Source organism: Pyrgilauda ruficollis, unplaced genomic scaffold, assembly GCF_017590135.1.
Source record: "Pyrgilauda ruficollis isolate IOZ18807 unplaced genomic scaffold, ASM1759013v1 scaffold57, whole genome shotgun sequence".
In the NCBI taxonomy this organism is placed as follows: Eukaryota; Metazoa; Chordata; class Aves; order Passeriformes; family Passeridae; genus Pyrgilauda; species Pyrgilauda ruficollis.
In genome coordinates, this window is record NW_024527377.1 from 1,518,969 (window position 1) to 1,546,930 (window position 27,962).

A 27,962-nucleotide genomic window follows, 5' to 3' on the forward strand; every position below is an offset into this window, starting at 1 on the left:
GGGTCGCAGCAGTGCCGGTGCCGGTACCGACAGAGCCGCGGGTCGCAGCAGTGCCGGTGCCGGTACCGACAGAGCCGCGGGTCGCAGCAGTGCCGGTGCCGGTACCGACAGAGCCGCGGGTCGCAGCAGTGCCGGTGCCGGTACCGACAGAGCCGCGGGTCGCAGCAGTGCCGGTGCCGGTACCGACAGAGCCGCGGGTCGCAGCAGTGCCGGTGCCGGTACCGACAGAGCCGCGGGTCGCAGCAGTGCCGGTGCCGGTACCGACAGAGCCGCGGGTCGCAGCAGTGCCGGTGCCGGTACCGACAGAGCCGCGGGTCGCAGCAGTGCCGGTGCCGGTACCGACAGAGCCGCGGGTCGCAGCAGTGCCGGTGCCGGTACCGACAGAGCCGCGGGTCGCAGCAGTGCCGGTGCCGGTACCGACAGAGCCGCGGGTCGCAGCAGTGCCGGTGCCGGTACCGACAGAGCCGCGGGTCGCAGCAGTGCCGGTGCCGGTACCGACAGAGCCGCGGGTCGCAGCAGTGCCGGTGCCGGTACCGACAGAGCCGCGGGTCGCAGCAGTGCCGGTGCCGGTACCGACAGAGCCGCGGGTCGCAGCAGTGCCGGTGCCGGTACCGACAGAGCCGCGGGTCGCAGCAGTGCCGGTGCCGGTACCGACAGAGCCGCGGGTCGCAGCAGTGCCGGTGCCGGTACCGACAGAGCCGCGGGTCGCAGCAGTGCCGGTGCCGGTACCGACAGAGCCGCGGGTCGCAGCAGTGCCGGTGCCGGTACCGACAGAGCCGCGGGTCGCAGCAGTGCCGGTGCCGGTACCGACAGAGCCGCGGGTCGCAGCAGTGCCGGTGCCGGTACCGACAGAGCCGCGGGTCGCAGCAGTGCCGGTGCCGGTACCGACAGAGCCGCGGGTCGCAGCAGTGCCGGTGCCGGTACCGACAGAGCCGCGGGTCGCAGCAGTGCCGGTGCCGGTACCGACAGAGCCGCGGGTCGCAGCAGTGCCGGTGCCGGTACCGACAGAGCCGCGGGTCGCAGCAGTGCCGGTGCCGGTACCGACAGAGCCGCGGGTCGCAGCAGTGCCGGTGCCGGTACCGACAGAGCCGCGGGTCGCAGCAGTGCCGGTGCCGGTACCGACAGAGCCGCGGGTCGCAGCAGTGCCGGTGCCGGTACCGACAGAGCCGCGGGTCGCAGCAGTGCCGGTGCCGGTACCGACAGAGCCGCGGGTCGCAGCAGTGCCGGTGCCGGTACCGACAGAGCCGCGGGTCGCAGCAGTGCCGGTGCCGGTACCGACAGAGCCGCGGGTCGCAGCAGTGCCGGTGCCGGTACCGACAGAGCCGCGGGTCGCAGCAGTGCCGGTGCCGGTACCGACAGAGCCGCGGGTCGCAGCAGTGCCGGTGCCGGTACCGACAGAGCCGCGGGTCGCAGCAGTGCCGGTGCCGGTACCGACAGAGCCGCGGGTCGCAGCAGTGCCGGTGCCGGTACCGACAGAGCCGCGGGTCGCAGCAGTGCCGGTGCCGGTACCGACAGAGCCGCGGGTCGCAGCAGTGCCGGTGCCGGTACCGACAGAGCCGCGGGTCGCAGCAGTGCCGGTGCCGGTACCGACAGAGCCGCGGGTCGCAGCAGTGCCGGTGCCGGTACCGACAGAGCCGCGGGTCGCAGCAGTGCCGGTGCCGGTACCGACAGAGCCGCGGGTCGCAGCAGTGCCGGTGCCGGTACCGACAGAGCCGCGGGTCGCAGCAGTGCCGGTGCCGGTACCGACAGAGCCGCGGGTCGCAGCAGTGCCGGTGCCGGTACCGACAGAGCCGCGGGTCGCAGCAGTGCCGGTGCCGGTACCGACAGAGCCGCGGGTCGCAGCAGTGCCGGTGCCGGTACCGACAGAGCCGCGGGTCGCAGCAGTGCCGGTGCCGGTACCGACAGAGCCGCGGGTCGCAGCAGTGCCGGTGCCGGTACCGACAGAGCCGCGGGTCGCAGCAGTGCCGGTGCCGGTACCGACAGAGCCGCGGGTCGCAGCAGTGCCGGTGCCGGTACCGACAGAGCCGCGGGTCGCAGCAGTGCCGGTGCCGGTACCGACAGAGCCGCGGGTCGCAGCAGTGCCGGTGCCGGTACCGACAGAGCCGCGGGTCGCAGCAGTGCCGGTGCCGGTACCGACAGAGCCGCGGGTCGCAGCAGTGCCGGTGCCGGTACCGACAGAGCCGCGGGTCGCAGCAGTGCCGGTGCCGGTACCGACAGAGCCGCGGGTCGCAGCAGTGCCGGTGCCGGTACCGACAGAGCCGCGGGTCGCAGCAGTGCCGGTGCCGGTACCGACAGAGCCGCGGGTCGCAGCAGTGCCGGTGCCGGTACCGACAGAGCCGCGGGTCGCAGCAGTGCCGGTGCCGGTACCGACAGAGCCGCGGGTCGCAGCAGTGCCGGTGCCGGTACCGACAGAGCCGCGGGTCGCAGCAGTGCCGGTGCCGGTACCGACAGAGCCGCGGGTCGCAGCAGTGCCGGTGCCGGTACCGACAGAGCCGCGGGTCGCAGCAGTGCCGGTGCCGGTACCGACAGAGCCGCGGGTCGCAGCAGTGCCGGTGCCGGTACCGACAGAGCCGCGGGTCGCAGCAGTGCCGGTGCCGGTACCGACAGAGCCGCGGGTCGCAGCAGTGCCGGTGCCGGTACCGACAGAGCCGCGGGTCGCAGCAGTGCCGGTGCCGGTACCGACAGAGCCGCGGGTCGCAGCAGTGCCGGTGCCGGTACCGACAGAGCCGCGGGTCGCAGCAGTGCCGGTGCCGGTACCGACAGAGCCGCGGGTCGCAGCAGTGCCGGTGCCGGTACCGACAGAGCCGCGGGTCGCAGCAGTGCCGGTGCCGGTACCGACAGAGCCGCGGGTCGCAGCAGTGCCGGTGCCGGTACCGACAGAGCCGCGGGTCGCAGCAGTGCCGGTGCCGGTACCGACAGAGCCGCGGGTCGCAGCAGTGCCGGTGCCGGTACCGACAGAGCCGCGGGTCGCAGCAGTGCCGGTGCCGGTACCGACAGAGCCGCGGGTCGCAGCAGTGCCGGTGCCGGTACCGACAGAGCCGCGGGTCGCAGCAGTGCCGGTGCCGGTACCGACAGAGCCGCGGGTCGCAGCAGTGCCGGTGCCGGTACCGACAGAGCCGCGGGTCGCAGCAGTGCCGGTGCCGGTACCGACAGAGCCGCGGGTCGCAGCAGTGCCGGTGCCGGTACCGACAGAGCCGCGGGTCGCAGCAGTGCCGGTGCCGGTACCGACAGAGCCGCGGGTCGCAGCAGTGCCGGTGCCGGTACCGACAGAGCCGCGGGTCGCAGCAGTGCCGGTGCCGGTACCGACAGAGCCGCGGGTCGCAGCAGTGCCGGTGCCGGTACCGACAGAGCCGCGGGTCGCAGCAGTGCCGGTGCCGGTACCGGCCGGGCCGCAGGTCGCAGCCGAACCGGCCGGACCCGGCCGCCGGGCCCCCGGAGCGCCCGGCCCTCCTCCTCCCTTCCTGCCGCCGCCCGCGGCCGCCCGCGCTGCTCCCGGCTCCGCTGCTTTTCGCAAGGCTGCGCGGTTTTGCGGTCGATCTGGGCCAGCTTGAGGAGGACAGAGCAGGGCTGATGTCCCCTCTCCCTGATGCTCTCCGAGCCTTTGTGCTGGGTCTGCTGCAGAGAGAGGGGCTTTGCTCCAGGAGAGCTGCTGCTGCACGGCAGCACAGCCCTGCTGGGCTCCTTCCTGCTCCAGCAGAGGGGACGGGGACAGGGGACAGGGACAGGGATAAGGACGTGGACCCCGAGGCATGCCAGGATGCTCAGCACCACTGCAGCCTGGGGACCAGCTTCCCTGTGCTCTGTGCGTGCAGAGGTTTTGCTTAGTGATGTAAACAATACGAAGATGTTACCACAATAATTTTATGACTTTTCAAGTCTAGTTTGATGGCAAGTTGGCACTCCAGCCCCATGGGCAGGTGATTATGGTGCAGAACACCAGAGCCATCGCCGCTCCTTGTCTCCATTTACCTGTCCTGGTGGCACGAGCTGGTGGGTGAGAGCGAGGCTGGAGCTGACAAAATAAATCCATAAATAAACAAAACCTTCATAAAGAAGCAACACTCAGCCTGCTGCAGACAGGGTTTTCCCCAGCTCACTCCAACTCTCCCAGACCAGTCCTGGACCAGGGAGCAGAGGTGACCCAGAGTGACACAGGGCTGTGCCTGAAGGAACACGCACGTGGGAATTGCTCTTTTCTGCAGGAATAGGAGGCCCCAGCAAGGCCACTGCCAAGATCCTGATGATGAACACCCCACTTGTGCATGCTCCAGCCTGGACACTGCTGACTCTGGGCAGGCATCCCAGTGCTGGGGAAAGCATTTTTGGGAGTGCAGTGCCACTGGGCTGCTTTGCATTGCCACGTGGACTACACCGAGTGCCTGCAGAGCAATTTCGTCCCCTGGGACAGCCTAGGAGCAGCTGAGGAAACTGCCTGCAGTGGCACTTGCTGTGCCTGTGGAGGGACAGCTCTGCTATGGCTCCCAGCTTTGGCACTTTTAGTGAGCTCCACATGAACCACAAGAGCAGCAAGCAATGCAGCAAAGCCACAGGGGAAGGGTGGAGCATCTGAAATCGTGGGCTCTTGTCAGGTACAAACACTACTTGGCTGTACAGCAGCTACTTCCCATGTGGTTAGTGCAAAGAAATGGTGAAAATAGCTGAAAGCAGCATTTGCTGTAGTGATGGAGCAGAATCCACCTGACAGAGAAGAAGCCCTGTTCCAGCTGCCCAGAAGCTGCTGCATCCCCAGCTCAGAGTCAAAAAGCACTTGGAGATCTTTTTTGGGTAAAGGCATGGAGTGTTTGAGCCAGAGGGGAATGGCTGAACTTCTTCTGGAATTAATTGCGGGCCCTTGGTGTGCGGGAGCAGCAGGACAGATGGAGGCTGGGAATGACAGATCAGAGCCCAGCCTGAGCAGGACTTCTACTGAGTGACACTTAAACTGCAAATGTCCCCCACTCACTGCAACTCCTCTCTGGGTTTTCCCAAGGCAGATGTGAACCCCAATATGAAATGCCTTTAAAACACAAACATGGCCTAACACTTGTCCTAACATTTCCTACCCTACCCTTGATGAGAGAAGAACAACCAAACCAGCAACCACCAAGGAGCAAATCTGTGCTGAAGCTATGGGGTTAAAGAGCTTCTCCTTAGTCAGCTCCCACCCACGGGCACAGAAGATACTCAGGAATTACAGCTGAGCAACCCACCAATGCCAGCATCCACACTTTCCTGAAATTACAAAGGTTTTTATCTTATAAAAGTATATTACAGGCACATCTATAATGAATATCTTGAGATATCTGTATATGAAAATCCATATGGGTAAATACCTATAGATAGATAGCTCTATAAATATAGTTTTTTATCTGCAGATAGTCAAGATACCTTGAATATCTGTAAATGAAAAACTATATTCCTAGAATTTAAGGCTGAAAAATCCAATTCCACATGGGAAGAGAGAGAAGAGTTTGCCTGTGTGCTGAGCTGTACTAAACGATACTTATGGGTCTCCTCCAATTCAGAATATTCTCTGATTCTATGTGATTCTGTGTGGCACCAGCCACCACCAAGGCTCAGTCTTGGGGTGCTCACAGCACAGGAGGTTCCCTGCAGCCCCATGGCAGGTGTTCATCCTGGATAGGATCCATCCTCTGAACTTTGCCTCCAAGGAAGTATGACATTAGCAGCTACCAAGAAGCTGGGGTATACATCAGTGGCTTGAATAGTGGTTATCTTAAAAATATTTTTACTTTTTCTGGTGTTCCTGGGTATTGGGAGCACGGCAGATGGGTGCTCAGGACCAGTGAGGGTGATCCAGGCTGAGGGCTTCCCCCTCTCCCAGCCCAGTCCAGGCAGCAGCACAGGACAGCCACTGTCTGTGTCATGCACAAATCTGCATTTTATGCCACAGCAGATGAAGAACTGCTGTTCTCACAGCTGTCTGACACAGAAATCATGCTTTGGGAAGCTCCTGGAGGAGGCAAAGTAAAAATCCACCCAAATACAGGCAGAACACTGCAGAAGCCCAGTTTTCTGAGCAGCCTCCACTGCCCAGGCAGGACCTCTCTCCCTGACCCCCTTTTCCCCCCAGGATTTCAGCACCCACTCCCACCCCCACACTATTGCTTTGTAACCAAAGGCCACTGCAAACTAGACTGAGATCACCAGATCATTTTATGTTAGACACTAAACAGACGTGAGATGATCACTTCAACTTAATTATATCATAATTAAGCCTTCATATTCCTGTCATCTGGAACTGTCAGCGGCAGCCTGAGTGGAGCTGCTGCTCCTCTCCAAGAGCCATCACTCAGTGCTTCTGAGAGGTGTCAAAATAGGGGTAATTTTGCCTGCAGAGCCAGCTCGTGGCTGTAAACAAGTGGCTGTGCTTCACTTCAGAGCTCTGCAGTGCAGCAGGGGGGCTCTGGCATCCCCTTGCCAGTGGTGTGGGCTAATGATTGTCCAGGGAATGTGGCAGCCTCGGTGCCCATGTCCCAGCACTGGCACCAGCATTGCACCCCCACATGAAATCCTCCCTGCCTTGTGCGAGCCAGCTGTGTAAAACGTGTATTTAATCACGTTATTGGGAAAAGATAAATTTAAGTCAGCATGTACGTTTCCCTCCAGGATCAGAAAATGAGGCTGGGGATATAAATGTGGGGAAGATGCCTTTCCCTGAGGTTCAGCTGAGCACAGCCCCCAGTCCAGCACATGCAGAAAGCTGGATGGGCTCTGTCTGTGCTACGGAGAACCATGTTCCCTCCCAGCCTCTCTGCTCACCAGCCTGATCCTGCTCCCTCACAGCCTCAAGACATCCATCCACAAACCCAGGCTTTCTTCTTCTCCTTTGGATGCCTCCCCTCCAGGCCAAGTCACAGAGTTCGCTGTGCATGTAGACACTACTGTAACTATAATTTTATTATTATTTAATCTTATAAGCACCCTGTAAAGCTTGCAAGGTTTTATTTAGGATTGTCTGTCAAAATTCCTGTCACCTCTGTGGTTTCCAAATGAGTCATAACCACTGTTCCAGCAGCACCCCATCAGCTACTGGGCAGGTGGAAAAGAATGTCTCCTTCAATTGAAGCAGTGATTAATTAGAAGTATAATAACTTCTGTGAAGGGTTTCCCTCGCTCTTGGCCAGTGCACCTGCGGCTGACCTTTTCCTTCTCCATGCTTTAACAAATTCCCAATTAATCATCCTGGGAGGTGGCCGTGACTCAGTGCCTCCTCCAAGCAAGCCGTGCCTCATTCTGGGAGCCCTCTGACCTCCAGCCCTGCCTCCAGCCCACGTGGCTTTTGGTCCTTGTCAACACGATCTGATGTGTTTGTGTGAGCCTGGCAGGACACACAGGGGAGTAAAAGGCAAACCACAGCCAGCCACTGGAGTGTGCTTGGCACGTGGCACCCAGGGTGTGCTGAGCAGCTCAAGCAGGGACTCACACCCTAAAATTAATGTGAGGACAGACAGTGACGCTGATCTTCTTCCTCCACCCTCCATCCTCAGAAGGAGTTGGGGTGGGAGGCTGGAGGAGGGCTGGCTCACAGCCCTGCCCAGCCCAGGGCAGCCAGTGAGATGCTGTGGCAGGTGGAGGCATCACGGTGGAGATCCCAGCCCTGGAGATCCTGAGCAGCCTTTGGAGCAGCTAACCCTGGAGTAGATTGTATTCCATGTGCTGCTGGAGCAGGAGCAGCCACTCTGCCCCTTGCTGTCCCTGTGTCCCCGCATGCAGAGCTGGCCCTGCCACCTCGGCTGACCCAGGCAGCAGCCAGGCAGCGAGAGCAGAGATCCAGCTGCAGGCAGAGGCACACAGAGCAAATTAGAGCAGAGCTGCTAAAATCCACACCACAGCTTTTTACATCCACATACTTTTTCAGGGGAAAGCTGTTAACCACATTTGTCTTCCTGAGCTGCTTATCTGATGAAATTGCTGCCCTTTGCAAGGGTATGTTGGCCCCAGACAGGAGCCTGTTTGCCCTTTCTTGCTCCCGAGTTTGACTTTCTGCTGTTTGTCTTCACAATTCAGCAATTCAGTAAACAGCTGCAAAGGACGTTTCATTCCTTGAAAAGAATCCATTCCTCTTACCCCAGCTCTGTGCACAGTAGTTCTGGAGATGGTTGCACAACTCCCTGAGCTCTTAAAAAACATCAGTGTTGAGAGGTTAAAGATTTTAAAGCCTGCTGCCACCTATGGATGGAAGGAAAGCAGTGAGAGCAGGAATCCTCCCGGGAGCATGCCTGACTGGAAGGACGCCTGAACTGTGGATGAAGTCCTTGGCACTGGGGAGATGCCAGCAGCCCAGAAAGACAGGAGTTCCCTCTTTCTTCAGACAAACCCAACAAAGTGTAGGACACAAAGGGCTGAGGAAAACTATTGGGAAATTTGCTACCCATCATGTGATACAAATAGTACAGAGAGGAAAAAAGCCTGGTTTTTGGCCTGCTGTGTTAATCTGATTATGGTGTTTTCATTGACAGACTGTAGCTTGCCTTTCCCTTTGCCTATTTGTTCTGTTGTAATTAAACCCTTTAAAAATTGTACATATTTACATTCAGATTTCTAAGGTGGTAATTTCTGCCATAGTACTCAACAAGACACATGGAATGGATTTGTGGGGCCATGAAAACTACAGAGCAGCATATTCCACCTTCACTGGAGGAAACAGGGATATGTCTAATATAGATAATGTTATAGATAACACATCTATAATATGGATGTGCTGTTTTTATAGCACTGTCCCTAGCAGAGCCCTTAGCTCATGAAGAAGCTCTTTGTGCCATGGCAGGGGACATCTCCCATCCCAAGAAAATCCCACCAGACCTCATAGGGAGCCCTGTGACCCCTGCCCAGCAGGACCAACCTTCACCTCACACTGGGCAAAGAGGAGAGGGCAGGGACTGTGGTGCAGACAAAGACCACACTTCAGTGTTAAATGAGATGTTGTTTGATACATGGTGCTCATACACTTCTTTTTTTTTGCTCTGGTTATCCCCATGCATGCTCTGGAAGTAGAAAATGAGCTGAAAGCAGGCACAACCTGATCCCCTGACTCAGGCACCCACCACCTTACCCTTTAGAAACAGATATACTTTCAGCACAGGGTTCAAGATGTCCTACTGTTTTATTAGGGTGGGAGCTTCTTAAAAAACCTGTTTTTCTTTTATCCTGAGTCATTTCACATGAAGAAACTATTGTTCTAAACTGTGACTCATCAGTTTGCATCACCACTTTCCAAACCCCTCGGGGGCACGTGGGCTTCAAAGCAGGGAATGGGAGCCAGCCTTTATTTACCAATAAATAGGCACTTAATTTCTGCATTGACTCATGGCTGGTTAAGCCTTGGTTTGCTCCTATTCCTCAGTGAACCTGGAGTGATCATTCTGTTTGCTTTTGTAATCGTTTTTTATGAGGAGCATTCACATGAACCACATCTCACTGCCAATCTGTTTGCTGTTTAAGTACAAATGCTTGCAAGGAAAGTCAAGTATCTAAGTGACAGAACTGAAATACCTGGAAATATCAAGTTTCTACAAACTGCCACAAGGCAGAAAACACAACTGTTGGTTAATGAGACACCTCTAATTACAAAAATTTATGGGGAAAAGGAGGCCAACATCCAAATTATCCACTTCACTGAAGCTCTTACACAGATCCTAACTATATATTTTTGAAATCTGAATCAAAGGAGCTCTTTTGGAGCTAGAATCCCCTCTATCACTCAGAGATACATCACCCCAGTCCAGCAAATGCAGCACCAGCAGCATGTGAGGAATGAACAAATTTTGCATGAGCAAAACTGAGCTTTGAGAGTTTAAAGGTGCAAAATGAAAGGCTTGATCCTGCTTTTCCTATGCACCAAAACCTCAGTAAGTCTCCTCCTGTCCTTCTGCAACTAAGTACCAATAAAGAAAAGAAACTAAGACTTTTGGCAGCATTTAACCCCATAATTGTCAAGATTGAATTACACTCAGCACCTTATCCTAAATACCTGATGCTGCACTTCCCTGTGGGACATAAATCAAATCATGGCTCAAATCTCTTGCAGCTGTAGTACCGAGTGCTCCAGCAAACCTTGCCATGGTCCATGTTAAATCCTTGCCATGGGCTGGGATTCATCTCCAAGGCAGGAGGAATGCACAGGGCACAGAGCAGCTTTAACACCAATTAATTGTGTGAATGGTTGCACTTGATCTTAGAGGGGTTTTCCAACCTAAACAGTTCTATGATTCTGTGTGTCCAAGGCAAAGAAAAGCACAAGAACATAACTTGAAAATGAGAATAAAATGAATGTTTCAACTACAACTGGGATGATTTCTGTAAAGTACCCCAAAAGTGGGTTGCACACCATGACAAGCTTAAACTGGGGCATAAATTTCTGATTTTCCCTAACAGCAAGTAGGCAGTTAATGTGAAATTTTAACACATTTTTTTCTTGCCATCCTACTCTTTCATGCTGTCCTTTGTACACAATTAGGAAGCTCATAGTAAAACCACTTAAAAGTAATTTCTAGTCAAAATTTTGGCAGTAGTCACCAACACTTCACTGCTGGCAGAGCTGCCTATCCAGACAATATGGGGTATGGGTGCATTTGCAGGGGGGAATGAGCTGAATTTGGGGCTTCAGGGTTTTCTTTGGCTCTTGTGCAGCAGTAAGATACCAACCTAGGCTCCTCACTGAACCCTTCCCATGCTGCAACACATGTCCCATAGGCTGCATTGCACAGGAGGGAGATGAAGGCACATGCTGCTCCAGGAGTTTGGGGGATGTTGTGTGTGAATGGAGGGGCACCATCTGTTTCTGAAAGGGCTGTGCTCAAGCATTTGCTGAAAATGAGGTGGGAGTTTGATTGCCTCTTCTGCAAAATGAGAAAATCAGAAATGGAGTAAATAAAAAGGACAGAGATTTGTTGGAGAAACTCCAGGGCAGGCCACAAAGATGCTCTGAGAGCTGGAGCATCTCTGCTCTGGAGACAGGCTGAGAGCTGGGGTTGTTCATTCTGGAGCCAAGAAGGTTCCAGGGAGACCTTACAGGCCCTTCCAGAACCTAATGGGGCTCCAAGAGACCTGGAGAGGGACTTCAGACAGGGGCCTGGAGTGACAGGGTAGGGGGAATGGCTTTACACTGACAGAGGGCAGGGTTAGACTGGATATGAGGGACAAATTCTTCCCTGTGAGGGTGGTGAGACCCTGGCACAGGCTGGCCAGAGAAGCTGTCCAGGACAGGCTGTCCTGTCCTTGTTCAGGGCCAGGTTGGATGGAGTTTTGCTCGCCCTCCTTGCATGATTTTTTCACCCAGTTCCCAGGACAGGCTTTGGGTCTCCTCCCACTGGCAGGACTCCTGTGCCTGCACAGACAGGCTGCTCCTTGTCCCAGCAAGCACCTGCCCAGTGCCACCCTCCTACTCACTCCCTCTGGCAATGGGCTGCATCCCAGAAGGCTCCAGCCAAGGACTCAGAGTAGGAGCAGTTCCTTCCCCACCACAGCCTCGTACTGTGCAGGTCACCACTGGTACCATCTAATGAGTGCAAAGGCAAAGTCTCCACGACCCATTTCCCTCACATCTTTTTTTCTTCTTTTGCAATCTTGAGATTTGCACTTTTTTTATATTTTGCAGAAAGGATCCAAGTCCCAGCCACACATCTGTTTATTTCAGATCTGGAACATAGAAAAATTATTGTGGGTTTTTTTTCTAGATGCTGTCTTTGTGAAGTGCTCTTATGCCCACAAGGTGTCTGAGATATTATTACAGAAACTCACAGCATTTTCCCTCTTATCTGGTAACACACAGGATGCTTTTTTTGCTTTATTGCATGAACCTGCTTCCCTTTCACTAAACATCTTCCAGCAGCACAATGTTCTGCAGCAAGTTTAAATTCCTCTCTGGACTCCCAGAGAGGTGCAAGCCAAATGACAGTTGACCAGGTCAGCCAAGGACTTCACCAGCCCCATCTCCATGGTGTGCATTTCATAATTTCATGTTTACAGAGACATAAATAGACTCATCCCACAGTCACATGTGTGAGGATCTGTTACACATTCTTCACTGCAGTCAGACTCGCAGCAGCTCAGTTAACTTCAACTACCCACAGAGGAACTTCTTGGGTTTTCTTTGTTTCTCACAAAATAATAACGGCAAACAACGTCTAAACTTCATACTGGTTCTCTCTTGCATTGTGCCTGACAATGGCTCTGAAAACACAAGCAGAATTTCCTCTGTTATAGAGATCTCTCTTTCTCAGAATGTTTAAGCATGAAAGTGTTGGAATAAAGCTCCGCCCAAAACAGCCCAGCGTGCCACTAATTTACACAAGGTTTGTGAGGTATCTCCAGTAGCTTCTACGTGAGGGAGGCTTTGTCATCCTGTTACAGACATGGGCAAACGGTGCCCACGTCAGGGAGGCACCACTTCCTTCAAGGCTGCTGTGGGAGCTCTTCTTGTTCAGGCAGAGACCAAGCATGACCCAATCCCTCCAGCCACCAGAGGTAAAACAAGGACAGGAGCCCTTCCACTCACAAGCATGATGAGGCAACATTAGCAGACTGAAAGCTCTGAGGCCCTGAAATGAAAGGCATCAAAGGCTCCAGAATATTACTGTAAGATTTCTTACTATGATGCAACATGTGCAATAAGAAACAGGCTCATAAGAAAAACAAGTGATATATTTTTTAAATTATTATTTTACCATACTTGCTCATCAAATTTTTAATTGTAATTCAAAAGCAGACAAAAAATAATTTGAAAAATGTAAACTAAGGAGAATGTTTTTAGGGTTGGAAAATAGCTCTCTGACAGTAGGTTGTCACACTGTCCTGTGGGCTAGGCTTGGTTTGATAAGTTGGAACTCAGTGCCAACCCCCACTCCATAGTCCAACCAACAGGGCTAATCCTAGAGGGCAGCTGGAGTCTAAGGAAGTACCAGTCACCTCTAAGATCCTATCTTTCCATCTTATTTTAGAACTGCAACAAAGGAAAGGCAATTTTTTCCATGTTCAAGGAGTTTTCCAGATAGAGGATTTTTTTCCATACACCCATAAACAGAATTTGAGCAAAAATGAGACAGAACTATTACTATACCCACCCAAGAAAACCCAAACTCACTCCTAGATCATATACTGAGCACACTTTTTTCCTGATTTTGATAATTTGTCAAGAACTACCTGTTTAAAACTCCTTCAAATTTCAAGCAAAATTTTATTTTCTATTCCCAATACTTGTATTTCCAGCACAGGATGGGACAACATAATAACAAATGCATCGACAACATGTTAAAGAACACTTTCATCTTTAGCTTTTCTTCTGCAGTTTATTATATAAATTACGATTTTCAACATTGAGCGCACTCACATTTCAGAACAGAAACACCAGTGCAAAGAGTGGTTTGTCCAAGTGCAAGGAAGTTACACGTCCCCACTGACCCCAGTGGATGAAGCTCAAATGTAACTCCTCAGTCCACAACTAACAATAGTGTGACCTAAATGTGAGCACGTTGTAGTCAACAGAAACACTGGACTTTGGTTGGGAACAACCAAATACTCTGACAGGACAAACAAGAGAAGAACAATTTGACCTCCAGCAAACCTGTGAATTCACTGGGATTGGAGACCACTCCCATCATTTTTCTGAACTGACATTATTTATAAATAAGTGAATGCCAAATGTTCTGTTTGATGCTCAGAGCCATTTATCAAAACACAATAAAGCTCCCATGCATGCAGGTACTGTACTCCAGTGAATGCCACAGGCCACCTTTGGCACATCATAGTCAGGACCTGAACACAGAAATAATCCTGATCTGGCAGAGGATAAATGAGAAAGCTTGGAGAGCTTTCCCATCTCAAATGCCAATAATTGTTGCTGAAAAATGTATTAAACCAAGACTGAAATACAGCAATCGCCTCTCAGTTATACAATACATACTAGACCCCAATTTTAATTACATCCAAGCAAAAGAAATCTTATTCAACCCAGAGACATTAGTAAATGGGGTCACTGCTGTGAAATACAGGCCACTGTCAGAAGTAGATATTAGGATCTTAGAAATCTGCATTAATTTCTCTTAAGGAAGTGTTGCAATGTAAAAACAAAATGAGACAATTCATAAATAACATCTTTATTAATGAGTTTTCTTTTTCACATTCTTTAAAGTGATGTTCAATTAAAATCTGCATAGTCAAGAGTGCAAAAAAAATCATATAAGTCAGACCCAAATGTGAACACTACTTTTTTTGAAGCAAGACTGGCCACAGTAATAGGAATAAAATAGAAATAAATGGCCAGGGGGATATGGAGGGGGTGGGGATGAGAACCACCAGGAAAATTCTCATCAGTATATTTGTCTATTAATAAAGTCTTCACACAAAGACACACAACACTCATTCACATTCATGTGCACAACAGAATGTAAACTACAGAAGAAAGGTCCTTCCTCTGCTGAATGAAATGAAATAGAGCAAGATTATTTATGTATTTCACTGAGCATTGATCACCTATTTCAACAACATACCCAGCTGGATAACACAAGGAATCTTCATGCCCTTGTTACAATAACATTTCAGCCACCATCCCAGAGCAGGAACCAGGAAATCAAGAGTGTTTCCACAACACTGGGAACTATTCTTAACACACGCTTTTAAGCACCATCACCTCCCTTCCTTTTTAATTTTTAATAGGATTACCCCTTTCTTTAGTGCTACTGTTCACAGTTGGTTGGAAGAGCAGGTGAAGAGGACCCCTCCAAGCCCATGCAACGGCTCAGCCTGTGGAAGTGCAGCACAAATCTCCACTTCCAGCTTCATTTCCATAAGCAGGGGCAACACAGTCCCAAATCCCTCACATCAACACCACAATGTGACTCTGCAAGTAGTACTTTTAATATTTACACCATCTAGTGATTTAGCTGTGGTTCTCTGCATTATAACCATCATCAGAAAAAGCTAGGAAAAAAAAACCAAGAGGCACATCCCCTACATAATGGCTGTAGGTAGTAAAGACACACACTGTCCACACAGTGGTGAGAGGCCACTTCTTGCCTCCAGTTTGGATTTATGCAGCAGAGACACCACTCTACAGCTGAGCACGAGTTTAAATGCAGAATTCTCTATGCTGGTCATTTGGAAAAGCCCTCCAATGCCCTCACACTGAACTGCACCACACACAAACTGGGCTTAATCTTTTGCATGTGATTCTGCAGTAATAAACTTCATTTACAATTTATATTAGTTAGGTTCTGCATTATTCAGATGCACAATCTAGGACTGTGGGGAACTGATCATCAATATTCAATCACACCAGTTCAGGTTTGGGCAAGGAATAAGTCTCATTTATTTGCTTTGTGCCTACAGCCTTTAGATCTGAGATTCAAGCCCAGAGGTCAAAAGAAAGTCATTTGTGAAATCAAATCAGTCAGAAATACACTTGCTGCCATGGATATTGGAAACATAAGGCCTGAAGTATTTTGGAGAAGATATACAACAGGAAGTAAAAGGGATTCAGTACAACTGGCAGCAGTTTGTATTTGTACAAGGACAAAACAAACTACACAGTGAAACTCAAACCCATCATAGTGAAATGGAGACTCCAGGGCTGAAACCCCACATTCATTTGGCAAATTAGGAGTAAAACTTGCCCAGCAAGAAAGCACCCACCACAGCTCCCAGTCAGCATCAATGAAACATGCTGCAATACCCTTTCTTCAAAGATAACCTGCTTTCTCCTCGGGGAACTAACACTCAAAAGCAGGGAAAAGCATCAGAAACTAGAAAGAGAAATTGCATTTTACCCCAGAAAAAAAAGTGCCCTGGGCAGCCAGCAGCTGCCACACTGGCCAGGTTTCAGGGCAAAACCACGTAAAAGAATCCATCTTGTCCTAAAAATTAAACTGGCCAATAAGTGTGAGCTGGTAAACTTGCAAAAACAGCAATGGCAATTCCTTTTTTTTACCTGGAAATTTCATGGGCAAGTCTTCTGGTAAACCCAAAAATTAATTAAATTGGAAATGGGATATTTAGTGCAGTGGTATTCTTATTTCTTCAGAAAGAAACTGTATTTCTTGTGTCACATCAGGGGTTTAAATCAAGAGACCAGCAGATTAAGACCACTTTTGTCATTAATTCAAGACTTACTTTGGCACAGCTAATTTAGAGTTTTTATATTTGTGGTAATTATAAGGGCATCACAGTAGATTTCTCCTTTACTATGGAAAATCCTAAAATAAATACAATTTAGTCTTCTGAAAAAACCCACCTTACTCTGATCTACAATGAAGCTACTTTGTGGCCTGCTTGTGTTTCAGGAAAATATCCCACATATTCAGATCAGCCTCACTAGTTAAGACACATTAAAATGAAACATTTCCCATTAAAGATGCCAAAAACTGGATTTAAATTTATTGCATGACGTTGCATAAGAAAATGTATTATTGAAAACTGTAAGGCATCATGCAATTATCCATCAGCTAATTATTTATTATTCCTTGAAAGATGGTTATATACTCTAAAGTTATAAAACCAGTTTCAAAAAAGTACATAAAAAATTTAACATAAGCATTAAATATTTTTCACATGTTCATCATTTTCAGCTGTTAAAAAGTGCATTCAAACATACTGTACTGGAAAGTTGCTCTGACCAAAAATGGTGCTGGAGACTCATTAAATTAAAAGCTGCAAAAGGATGTTGCATGGGATTAGAAAGCTCACAGGTTGTGGTATTTAAACTTACAAACTTGCTTGAAATAATTTTGCAATCCTCACACTTACAATTTAGCATCAATGATATAATTAGCTAAAAATGTGCATTTTTAAAATTGAACAGTCAAATGAATTCAAGTTACGTACACTGAGTGATCAAATAAGGAGCAGACAACACTGAGCTGGGCCAGGCAGTGCTGCTGTGATTGTGGCAGGGTCAGTTGATGTACTGGGCCATCCAGCGGAACCCCTCCCCGTAGCCTTGTCTCTTCAGCACACTGCACATGAACACCTCCAGGGGCCTGGCATTCAGGTCCTTCAGGGGTGTGCTGCCCTGCAGAGAGACACAAACATCCCTTACAGTTCCCTTATAAATGACATCTATTCCACATGGACGTTTGCTTCTATGGAACGCCCCTATTTAACTTGTGTTTGACACTGGAGTTTTGGAAAAGAAATTAATCTAAAATCACAGAATGGGTTGGGTTGGAAGGGACCTTAAAGCTAATCTCATTCCAAACCCCTGCCATGGGCAGGGACACCTTCCACTAGGCCAGGTTGCTCCAAGCCCTGTCCAAACTGGCACAAAAACACTTCCAGGAGTGGGTCATCCCCAGCTCCTCTGGGCCTGACACCTCCACAGAGAGACCAGAACATGCAGCCTTCATCTCAGTAACTCGTGTACAAGAACATTATGCATCTTCTCACGTGCATCCACACTGGACAGGGCGAAGTATGTGAAACCAGAATGGAACAGCAAACATGCAAAGAGAATTTTAGAGCTTATATTTGGTGTTCAGTCACAGTTCCATGCTCTGTTTGCAACAGTTTTCCAACCAGATTAAAAAAAAACATTTGCTACAAATTTTAGGACTGATCAAAGCAAGAGTGCCATGTGCTTGCTTGCCAAAATCAGCACAGTGCAATAAAGCTGCTCTTCAACTGGAGATTCACAGTGGCGTCCATGCTTCATCCAACACATGTTGTGTAAAGACCACAAAACAAGAGGGCAAAATGCAACAAACAAGAAACTAAAGATTTGTTCCTGCCTGACCTAAACTATGACTGGCACTGAACTTAAAGGGAGGCACCTAAGAGTGAATAAGCACAGAGGAATTGCAAGGCAGCTGCCCTCAGCAGAGCTGGTCAGTTAATGGGAGCTGTGATTGGAAGCCACAGTGGAACGACTCTGTCAGCTGCAGGAGGTTTCTTTCCAAGGGCCAAGGACATCAAACACCATTTCTAACGCTCACAAGTGGAGCGCTGTATTAACTTTACATTAGCAGGAGCTGAAGGATCACAAGGATCCTTACTAGAAATCTGCCTTGTTGCTAAGAATGCCAGTAGGAACTTTCTCCTTTCCACAACCTACAAACTTAAGACTTCTACAATAGTGTAAATCTAACTCTAAGCTTTAGGCAAATATGTTAGGTAGAAAATTATTAAAGCTTGCACTTGAAATGAGAAAGATTCTATTCAGTTTTCTCTCATAATTCACTCTACAACTATAGCCTCTGAAAACTGTTTAAAAATAGTGCATAAGAAAGTTGAAGTACTAAAACTTATTCCAGATACAAATACATTTTCTCTGAAAAAAAGTGGCAATAAATACGACATAAGAAGTTGTAGCAGACATACATTTAACACACACAAAGAGAGTCCAGGATTCATTCTATATACTGTTATTATGGACTAAGTACTTTATAAGTTATAAAAACATTTATTTTGCATAGCAGAGCAAACCAGAGTCAACACACAAATAAGGCAAACTAACTGTCTAAGCAAAAAACCTCATTTAAAAAAAAAAAGCAATACCTTTCCTGTTGTCTGGCCATACAGACCAAATGTCTCTCGTAACCTCTCTTCACTGATGGCTTCAGGTCTGTCAATCTTGTTACCAAGAATTAGGATAGGCACATTAGCAATAGTTTCATCTGTCATTAGTGACTGCAAAGGAATGGAGAAAGGAGGACTGATTAATTTAAAATACAGAAGGTCAAATCACTACTACTCATTTGCAGGTGACAGCAGAGGTCTGCTGGGTATTTGAGCTTAGTTCTTAGAAATTTAAACTTTCAAAAGCTTATTTAAACTTACATCAAGTTCTTCTTTTGATTCAAGCAATCTTTCGTGATCTGCACAGTCCACCAAGAACACAACACCATTAATTGCAGGCAGGTAGTTTTTCCACACTCTGCGAGCTACAGGGAAAATAAGAAATAAAAATACAAGGAAATTATCCCCAAATATAGAGTGATGTACATTGGTAATTAAAAAGCAACAGGTGTGGGGGTTTATTAATTTGATTTTTTTTTTTAATTCTTAGCTTATGTTGCCAGTCTTTGGGATGCAATTTCATGTTTTACAAAGTTTGAAATAACAGAAAAAAATTATAACTTGCTCTAATGTTATCACTGTTCTATCTCACATGAATGCTGATGTATGGAAATGGTTTTTGTTTCCCCAAGAATTATGCCAACAAAGGTAAGTTTGAAGGTAAATGCAAGGAATTCAAAGCACAGAACTCCTCCTCACAGTATTAGTCAAAAGTTTCTCCTTCACTGCAGCTCTTGCTTAATCATATTTGTGGTTTGTGATAAATGGTGGAGATTGGCAAAAGAGCAGCCAATGTCTTTCCTGCTGTCTCAGAAGAGTTTGGGAAGTCAGTCTCTGCAGCAGGGCCGTGTTTCTGATTGGAAGCAAACTCCAGCCCAGTTCAGTGAGCTTAAGTGAGTCAAAACACACTCCTACCTTGAGCATGTCCACCCAGATCGAAGGTAGTGAAAGTCATGCCAGCAATTGTCAGCTCTTCTGAAGCTGGAAATACAGAGAATTACTCTAGCTGAAGATTATGCAGTGCTTTGGAAAAGTATGGCCTTCTAGCACATAGATTTTACTTTCTTTTGGTTCTTTCCAGTATTTTTTATTCAAGGAGAACGTAAGAGTAATACATTCTCTCAAAATCAAGGGCACGTTCATGTATCACCAAAATGTTATTAACCATTAAAGCATGTGTGAAATATCTACAATGCTAAGAAGAGCAGAGTATTCCTACATTATTTATCCCTACATGTTACACAAACAACAGTTGGCTCTGACATCTGGTTTGCAAAAAAGATTTTGCATTTGGCATTTTGTTTTCAATACTGTTCAAGGCTTCTCCTCTTCACATCCTTTCCCAGTTTCTCACTTCCTTACTAGACTTCCCCAATCCACATTTTCAACCTGTATTGAACTTTTTCTCCTGCAAGGTTACCAGGATAACAATTACACAGCAACCTCTGAGACACAAACACTGATTTTCTAATTATACAGAGAAGTTGTTCCCAAAAATTGCAAGCCCCTATCTCTTGCAGCTTCTACAGTACAAACTCTCTGCTTCATTGTTCTGTTTGTTATTCACCTCTTAATTTTACATATAACACTCTGAACTATCCTAGACACAGGTTTTTTTTAAGATTTCTTGAACTATCCATAGATTGCAACCCCAAAAATCCACTTGTATCTCCCCAGTTACACTGGTGGTCTTATAATCAGATCTTGCATAATCTGCTTTTCTTGCAATCCCTCAAATGCTTTCTAGCTAAGGAACAGCACTGTTAACTTACTGGGGTGTAACGTGGGGACGTGTTGGCCCAGTCTGTCATCTTTGAGCATGTGCAGCAGTGTCGTTTTTCCAGCATTGTCCAGTCCAAGAAACACTAGTTTGCCTGATTTCTTGTACAGTCCTAGAAGAAAAAAGGACCTGGTGATTAAACAGTTCAACAGGAGTTCATTTCCAGCACTAGAGATGATTTTGCTCCTAGGAACAACGTGTTACAGTCATGGTACAAAATACAGACCAGGCAAATTCCACCACACCTTTATCAGTGCCCTTTATCCACGTTGTACAAATGACATTCCCACTTACCACAAGCCTGCTGCACCAGGTAACATGCAGCTGAGAGGATGCTTGGCAGGAGAGGCACAAATTGGTGTGAATGTGTCAATCATGGAAATGCATTCCATTATCTTAGGAAAAATAAATGGACTAAATTATACCAATGTAGTTTACTCTGCCTCAGCAAAAGGACAGTTCTGCTCATTGCTGGACAGTGGGCACAGACCCAGCACTAACAGCAGGCTCTGGACCATGGACAATTCTGAACCTGAACTCTGTTCATCTACCTCCAATTACAGCAAAACACTCATCTGAGACAAAAAAAGAAAATTCAGACCTCAATCAGAATAATACAGAGAAACTGGATTCAACATTTGTGTATAAATTCTTTAATATTGGTTTACATATTATTTGGACAAAAAATAACTTTCACCCACACCCCCAGGAAAACTGTTGGCTACATCCTGAATGGACACTTCTGACACACTTTGTCCCATGTGATAATGCTTTCCTAACAGGAAAAAGAAATTTTATTTTCATTGGTTTTCATCTTTATGAAAATGTCTTCTGCCCTTCTTCTCCCCCTCCACTTGCAACCCCAGAAATGCAACAGTTGCTGTGAAGGAGAGGAAAGATGTTTAAAACACAAACGCCATATTTTCTTAAATTGGAGATTATCAAAGGGCAATTCTCTTACAACTTGTCAACACTATATCCTCTGCCAGAATTAGTTTTCACTGCTTTAAACTCATTGATATTCAAAGTAAAACATTAAGATAAATTAAATTTAAAACAAAAAAATCAATCCTGTTCTGTACTGAAAAAAACCCTCTCTTCTGTAATGTGCTATCCTCGTGTGTGTTGGGATGTTCAGCCAGCCCTCTGAGGCTGCAGCATTCCAGGGCCAGAGGTGCCTCTGCCCAGCAGACCTTTACACCACTGCTGTTTGCTCACCTCTCCCTCTGCCTCTGAGCTAATCTCAGGAATCACATTCCAGCTGGACATGTTTTGTAACTTGCAGGAATGAATATTCTCTCCTATTCATCATCTTATTTTATTAATGATCTTTATTACTGCAGGTCCTGCAGAGTGTCTTCACAGTTCTTTCAAATACAACTCTTACTTCCCAAACTCACCTTCTGACATGCCCATATATATACTATTAAACTATTGAGTGGAGGAGAAAGTGTTAATGTTTACAGAGAAAGAAGTGGACAAACACTTTCATATACTAACTTACATCACAGGAGAAACTCCAGTTCACACTCACCTTATGAGTTAAGCAAAACTCTACTAAACTATAGGAAAACAATAATATTTTTCCCACTCTCAGCCTGCAGTTCCAGGAATCTTTGCTTCCCAGTCAGATGTTGCTGGTTGCACCACAACATTTCAAGCTTCCCAGGTGTCTTTCAGAGAAACACAAGACTAACAAGCAGCCATACTTCAGCTACTGGCTACACCAATACCTTAGTTTTTATATATATACATACAAATTAAAAAATGTTTTTGTGCCTTCCAGAAGTATACTTGTGCAAAGATGTTCTTCCTAAAGTGATCCCATTAGCCTTCTGACAGGACAGCACAGGGAACTGTGGGCAGTTTCCCAAATGTTATGATCTGCCTTCTTCAACTCTAACTATAACTGAGAATGCAAAGAGAAAGTGTTTCTTTTAGAAAAAGAGGGACATAAAAGAGGGAGCTGCTTCAAGCTCCTCTGTCTTTCAGCAGAATTAGCCTTTGCTTGCACAGGAATGGAAGAGCAGGCCAGTGTGCAGTAATCACTGTGCAGCTAAGGAAGAAGAGATAAGAAAGATTAGTCAACTTAGTTAAAATTTCACTGGCTAACATTTTGATAGCAGGCCAAGGGTCTGACATTCAGTGCAAAACTTTAAACTTTCAACTGATAAAAGGTAGGTGGCACAGCTTGCTATGAGTTCTTAGCTTCCAATGCTTTTTGACCACTTCAATAAAATCCTTTGAACTTGGAAATTGTGTCTTTTACCTATGTGATCTGCAACTTCTGATCCTTTTTTTAGTATCCTAAAATTAATTGTATCCTAACATTAATTTTCCTCATGGTTGTGGGGTTTTTTCACCTTGGACTGATATGGCTTGCAGACTTTTTGAACAGGGAATAATTTTCTGAGGCTTTTGAGCAGATGCCAGTGAAGTTTCACATTAATTTCTGAAGCATAGAACAAAAAAATCACAGAACAATGCACTGCTGAACATAAGAAAGGGTTTCAATATCTGACACTAATTTTTTGCAGACAGTCCCTCCTATTTGGATTCTGAAATGATAGCCTCACGTGCAAAAGAACTGAATTAAAATAACTGAGTTCAGTTCTTTATAGCAGAGAAAAATCAGAAGACCCATAAAAGCCAACTGAATTACACCAGCTTAAATGTAGTATGATTAGAAAAGTTTTACTTAATATGATCATGAAATAAAATGTATTTTTTTTCAAGAAGGATTAATGTAAGATGGAGTGGAGAGCACACTCTGGAAATGCTCAGTATTGACAAGTGAAACTTTTGTTTGAGTATTGCTGCATATACACCAAACCAAATATTATTATTTACCCAGCAGTCTTATTTGAAGATAACAGAGGTGAACAGATATTTTACAGAAGAATAGCAGAAAGGAAAAACCCCAAACAATAATGACTTACCTAAAAACTGCAATACACTACTGAAACCACTGTAAATCCAATCAAATAGGAACATATCTGAATCTTATAGTCTGAAATAAAGAGAAAACATAATGCATTTAAGTTCTGTCAGAACAGCACATTAAGCATTGTAAAATATTTATAGGCAACAAAAATTATTTCAAATCCTGTGTTAAAAATAATTTTAAAAATAGTTTTGGTAAACTGTATCACAGAACAGTTAAATGACAATAGCAAAGATTTTCCGCTCCCTTGGGAAAACACTACGTGAGCTGAAGTAAAAATAATTTTATCCAAAGTACAATTTGTTGAAGGTATGTGGTGATTCACTGTAGATTTTAAACAGGATTGTAAAGGTGGCACTTCAGAGAGGGCACTAGAGGGATATCAGTGCAGATTTAGGGCTCCAGCCACCCTTGGGAACTGCTGGGGTTCAAAGCGGAGGCAGCAAGAGGCAAATAAGTTTTGCAGAGTTGAATCTAGAGAAGTTAGATACCAAATAAATCCTTGTCCACACAGAACCTGTCTGTTTGGCTTGTCATGGAAAACAATTACCTAGCACAAAGCACTGGAATTACCCTCCAAAGGCAGTGACCTCCTGTATTGCCCTGCACAGGCTGCCACAATTCAAACCTTAAATACAAAAGTTTTGTTTAAAAAAAGAACCCACCAGACCCCCATATTTCCCCACTGAATTCCTTCAGCTTGGATTCAATAACAGAAAGCTGAGTTGAGAGCCCATACTAGGTTCATTATGTAGCCACAAGTAATTAATTCCTGAGTAGTCATCTTAATTTCCTCATTATCTAAAGTGAGGAAAATCATAGAATCATTGAGGTTGAAAAAAATCTCTAAGACCACTGAGTCCAACTGTTAGCCCAGCACCTCTGTGTTCAACACTTAAGCCAAGTCCCCAAGGCCACATCCACAGGACTTCTGAGCCCTTCCAGGGGTGGTGAACCCACCACTGCCTTGGGCAGCCTGTGCCAGGGCTTGGTCACCCTTGCAGTGAAGAAATTTTTCCTAATATGTAATCTGAATCTTTGCTGGCACAACTTGAAACTGTTTCCTCTTGTCTCACCACTTGTCACCTGGGAGAAAACACCAACCCTGACCTGGCTACAACCTGTCAGGGAGTTGTAGAGTGATGAGGTTTCCCCCTGAGCCTCCTTTCTCCAGGCTGAGCCTCCCTAACTGCTCCTCATCAAACTTGTGCTCTAAATCACACTGAAAGCACTAGTTTGACACAGCGAACTGTGAGCATTTTAGTTCTCTTGGAGACTAAAGGGCAACATCCTTAGAAGCCTTTAGCCAGCTAATTCCTCCTGGAATACACGACCCCTGAGGACACTGGAGTCTGAGTGCCCTGGAAAAGCTGGACTGCACTGCTAAACACAGCTGGCAGAGGCATCCACACTGCTACAGCTTCTCACCACACTTGTTTAGAAGCTGCAGAGCTGCCTTGGGGGATCACAAGAGGACTTCAGGGCAGCTTTGAGCCCAGAGCACAGCACACAGGAGCCAAAACACAGGTCTGAACCAGCCCAAAAATCCAGGCACCCATCACAGCAACTGCACTCATGACAGAGTTTCTTTGCTACGCAACAACAGGTAGATCATACAGAGATAATGTGGAAAGAGGAGTGGGTATTTAAATGACCTTTGCTTGCACTGGAACAAAATCTGTCCAGATGACGAAGCACCAGGTGTCTTGGTTTCGCCACAGCTAACCCTTAAACCTTTAACCACGTCTACATTACTCTGAACAACACAGCAGCTGCAACAGGCACAATTTTTAAGAATACCAATCAAATATGCTTGTCAATGCATAAACACCCAGTTACACAATGCCATGACTGAAACTGTCCCTTGCATGGCTAAAAATCAAAGGTCAAGAATAAGCAAACATGGCAGAACACACACGTCAGCAGATTTATTTATTGCTTGAGCAAAATACCAATGGAGAAAAGCCTCAGTGGGGCTTAGGGAAACGATCGACTCAAATAACCTGTAAATCAGGGCAAACAGCGTGATGTAAGAGAAGTGCTCAGATTACTGACGTGAGAATAACTTCAGTGCTCAGTTGTATCAACCTGTTCCATCTATTACACTTAGGCTTATAAAAAACATCAACCAAAACAATCTTCATGCATTACAGAAAAAACTTTAAGGGCTCAGATTCAAATGATTAATCTGAGAACAGGATTACTCTACAAACACAGCTGAAATGGCATTAATACTGGTTCAATTTCCATCACCATAAGAAAAGTGGTGCTGGAAACAGAGCTACCCAAATCCTCCCAGAACAACCTCCATATCAGCTGGCAGCAGTTAAAGGAAAACACTTTCAAAATGGGAAAAAAATGGACAGCTAATTGTAAAGGCATACAGGTAATATTTGAATAGTGATATTAAATCTACTGTTATCACACAGGAAAAGTAACTTTATAATTCAGAGCTGTGTCAAATCAAAGCATTACAAAACCAGAGTGACTCTGCTCTGGTTTCAAGAGTTGCTACGCTGAGAACAAATTCAGGGAAGAGCTGAGGCTGTTGAATATATACAGGCTCAAACTCTCAGGCTCACGTTAAAAACACCACAAAAGCAGAACAATGAAGACTCAGCAATCACTGTTCACAAGCCATGATGGAGAAGAAGGTACTATTTTAATGTTATTTCAATGGTTGATTTGAAAATCATCCCCTGGAAGCAGACAGAAGCTTTGAACAAAAAGCTGTGCCGGACCAAGACAGTCTTTTGATACCAACTACTTTTACAGGCATCACCAACTCACTGTGTCTCCACTGTGAAGATACCAAACTTAACTTTCTACTATCACTTCAGTGACACATGTCTACCACTGAAAAACACCCCCTTCAACCATGGACGAGGTTATTTCATCAGCAAAGCACCACCCAGTAACTCCTGTGGAGCCAGGTCCACCACTCCATAGACCAAGGATGTGGGTTCACTTACTGAGACTGTGGAGAATGAGGAATTCCCCAGTGGCTCTGGTAACACTGAGCCAGCCTCCTGAAGAGAAAGCTGCTGACAGCATGGACTAGCAAGCAAACTCACTCACACCTCTTATCTTCTGAAAACTAGGAAATTTTTTCCTCCTACACTCAACTTGCTTTTTTTCTAGCTAAAAATTCATCATTTCACTTCCAAACCTTACGACAATGCTCACTTCACTCGTGGAGTTAAGGTAAGAGACAATATCAGGGTTTTAAAGAGCATTTTAAATGCCTTTATGGAACAATTAGGAAACAGAAACCAGTGACACCCAAGTGAACAGCTCCTGCGTGAACTGGGAACACACTGTGCCACACCTGTGGGGGGACTGTCAGCAAGAGCTCTCAGTCCAGCCTGAGAGCACAAACATCAGTTTCAGCCACAGTTCAGTCTGAAACCACAACCTGCAAGCAATGGCTTAAAGCCTACTGCTAAGGGTATTTTTAGTTTTTCAAGTAGGATGGAAACATGATAACTTGAAAGTTATAATTTCACACATGATCACCATAACATTATAAAATATTACCACAGGCAACAAAAGTAAAAATCCCTAGGAAACTCAGTGGATAAACTGAGATTCTACAACACAGTTTATTCTTTGATTTGAAACTGCATTTGGATGTTGTATTTTTAAGAGCTAATGAAAGGCACAGTTAGAAAATTAGGTAAAAGCATAGACTTTCTTAAAATATTTTAATAATTCTTTGATAGCAACTCAATTTCGAGACAGCAGAGTTTACCTGTGAAGACGGCACTAGAACACACGAGTTCGTAAGGGCACCTGATGCAGAGGTTCAGGCAGCCCTGGCTCACAAAGCCCAGCTGTCAGAGCACATCCTCACTGCAGGGCTGCTGCACCATGCACTGACTTATGAACACAACCCTTAAAAGCAGTAACTTCTGAAGACAAAACAATACTCCACACAAGTACTGCCAGGTCGCTACAGCGTGGCAGACGGCTGCCCAGGGAGGCTGCAGGGCATCTGCGGGTTATGGGGTTCCTTAGCGCACCTCAGCATCGCAGACCCACGGAGGCAGCGCTGCTCGGGACCGGCGAGCACCGGGACAGCCACACGGACCGGCGGGTGCCGCCAGCGGCCCGAGCAGCCCCAGGGCTGTGCCGGGAGGAAGAAGAGGGAGGGGACAGAAGGGACAGGAGGGAAGGGAGGGGAGCGGCCGCCCCTCGCGGCGCGCTGCCCGCGGCCCCGCGCAGGCCGCAGCTCGGCGGGGCGCGCAGGGACCCCCGGCCAGGCCCCGCCGCGGCCCGGAGGCCGCTCCCAGCAGGACACGGGGATGGCCCAGCGTCCTGCGGGGCCGGCCGGGGAGAACAGACCCCTCACCGCCCGCCCCGCTCACCCACCGCCGAGCCTGAGGTGCTCCGGGACTCGGGCAGAACCGACACCGACCGACACCGACACTCACCCGCGGCTGCGCCCGCTCCGCCCCCCGCGGCTCCTTCCGGCACCGGCACCCGCGGCGCACACGCTCGGGTGGGCTCGTCTGTGTTCGGATGGACTCGGCTCCGTTCGGATGCGCGGGCGTGGTCTCGACTGGGCCGCCTTCGGCTGAGTTCGTCTGGGCTCGCCCCGGTTCGGTGTGACTCGGCTGTGTTCGTCGGGGTTCGGTTCGGCTTCGCTCGGCTCCGCCCCTCCGCGTGCCCGCCCAGCCCAGCCCCTGGCCCCGCCCCCTTAAGCCGCAG

At 47.7% G+C, this 27,962-nt stretch overlaps 1 protein-coding gene across 4 annotated transcripts; it reads right to left on the reverse strand.

The window, feature by feature from the left end:
- Positions 1–13,178: 13,178 nt before the first annotated feature.
- SAR1B (secretion associated Ras related GTPase 1B) lies at positions 13,179–27,875 on the reverse strand. 4 transcript variants are annotated; one of them, XM_041481873.1, is made up of 7 exons: positions 27,686–27,875; positions 23,248–23,318; positions 20,301–20,420; positions 19,444–19,509; positions 18,790–18,893; positions 18,508–18,639; positions 13,179–17,026 (listed from the first exon to the last, which is right to left on the reverse strand). In XM_041481873.1, exons 2-7 carry the CDS (start codon positions 23,300–23,302, stop codon positions 16,910–16,912), a joined length of 594 nt encoding a protein of 197 aa, XP_041337807.1. In that variant the 5' UTR covers positions 23,303–23,318; positions 27,686–27,875; the 3' UTR covers positions 13,179–16,909. The 4 variants fall into 4 exon arrangements, with proteins under 4 accessions (XP_041337807.1, XP_041337808.1, XP_041337809.1 ...); XM_041481874.1 differs by having other exon boundaries at positions 27,624–27,695; XM_041481875.1 differs by lacking the exon at positions 27,686–27,875 and adding an exon at positions 27,004–27,362.
- Positions 27,876–27,962: the final 87 nt, after the last annotated feature.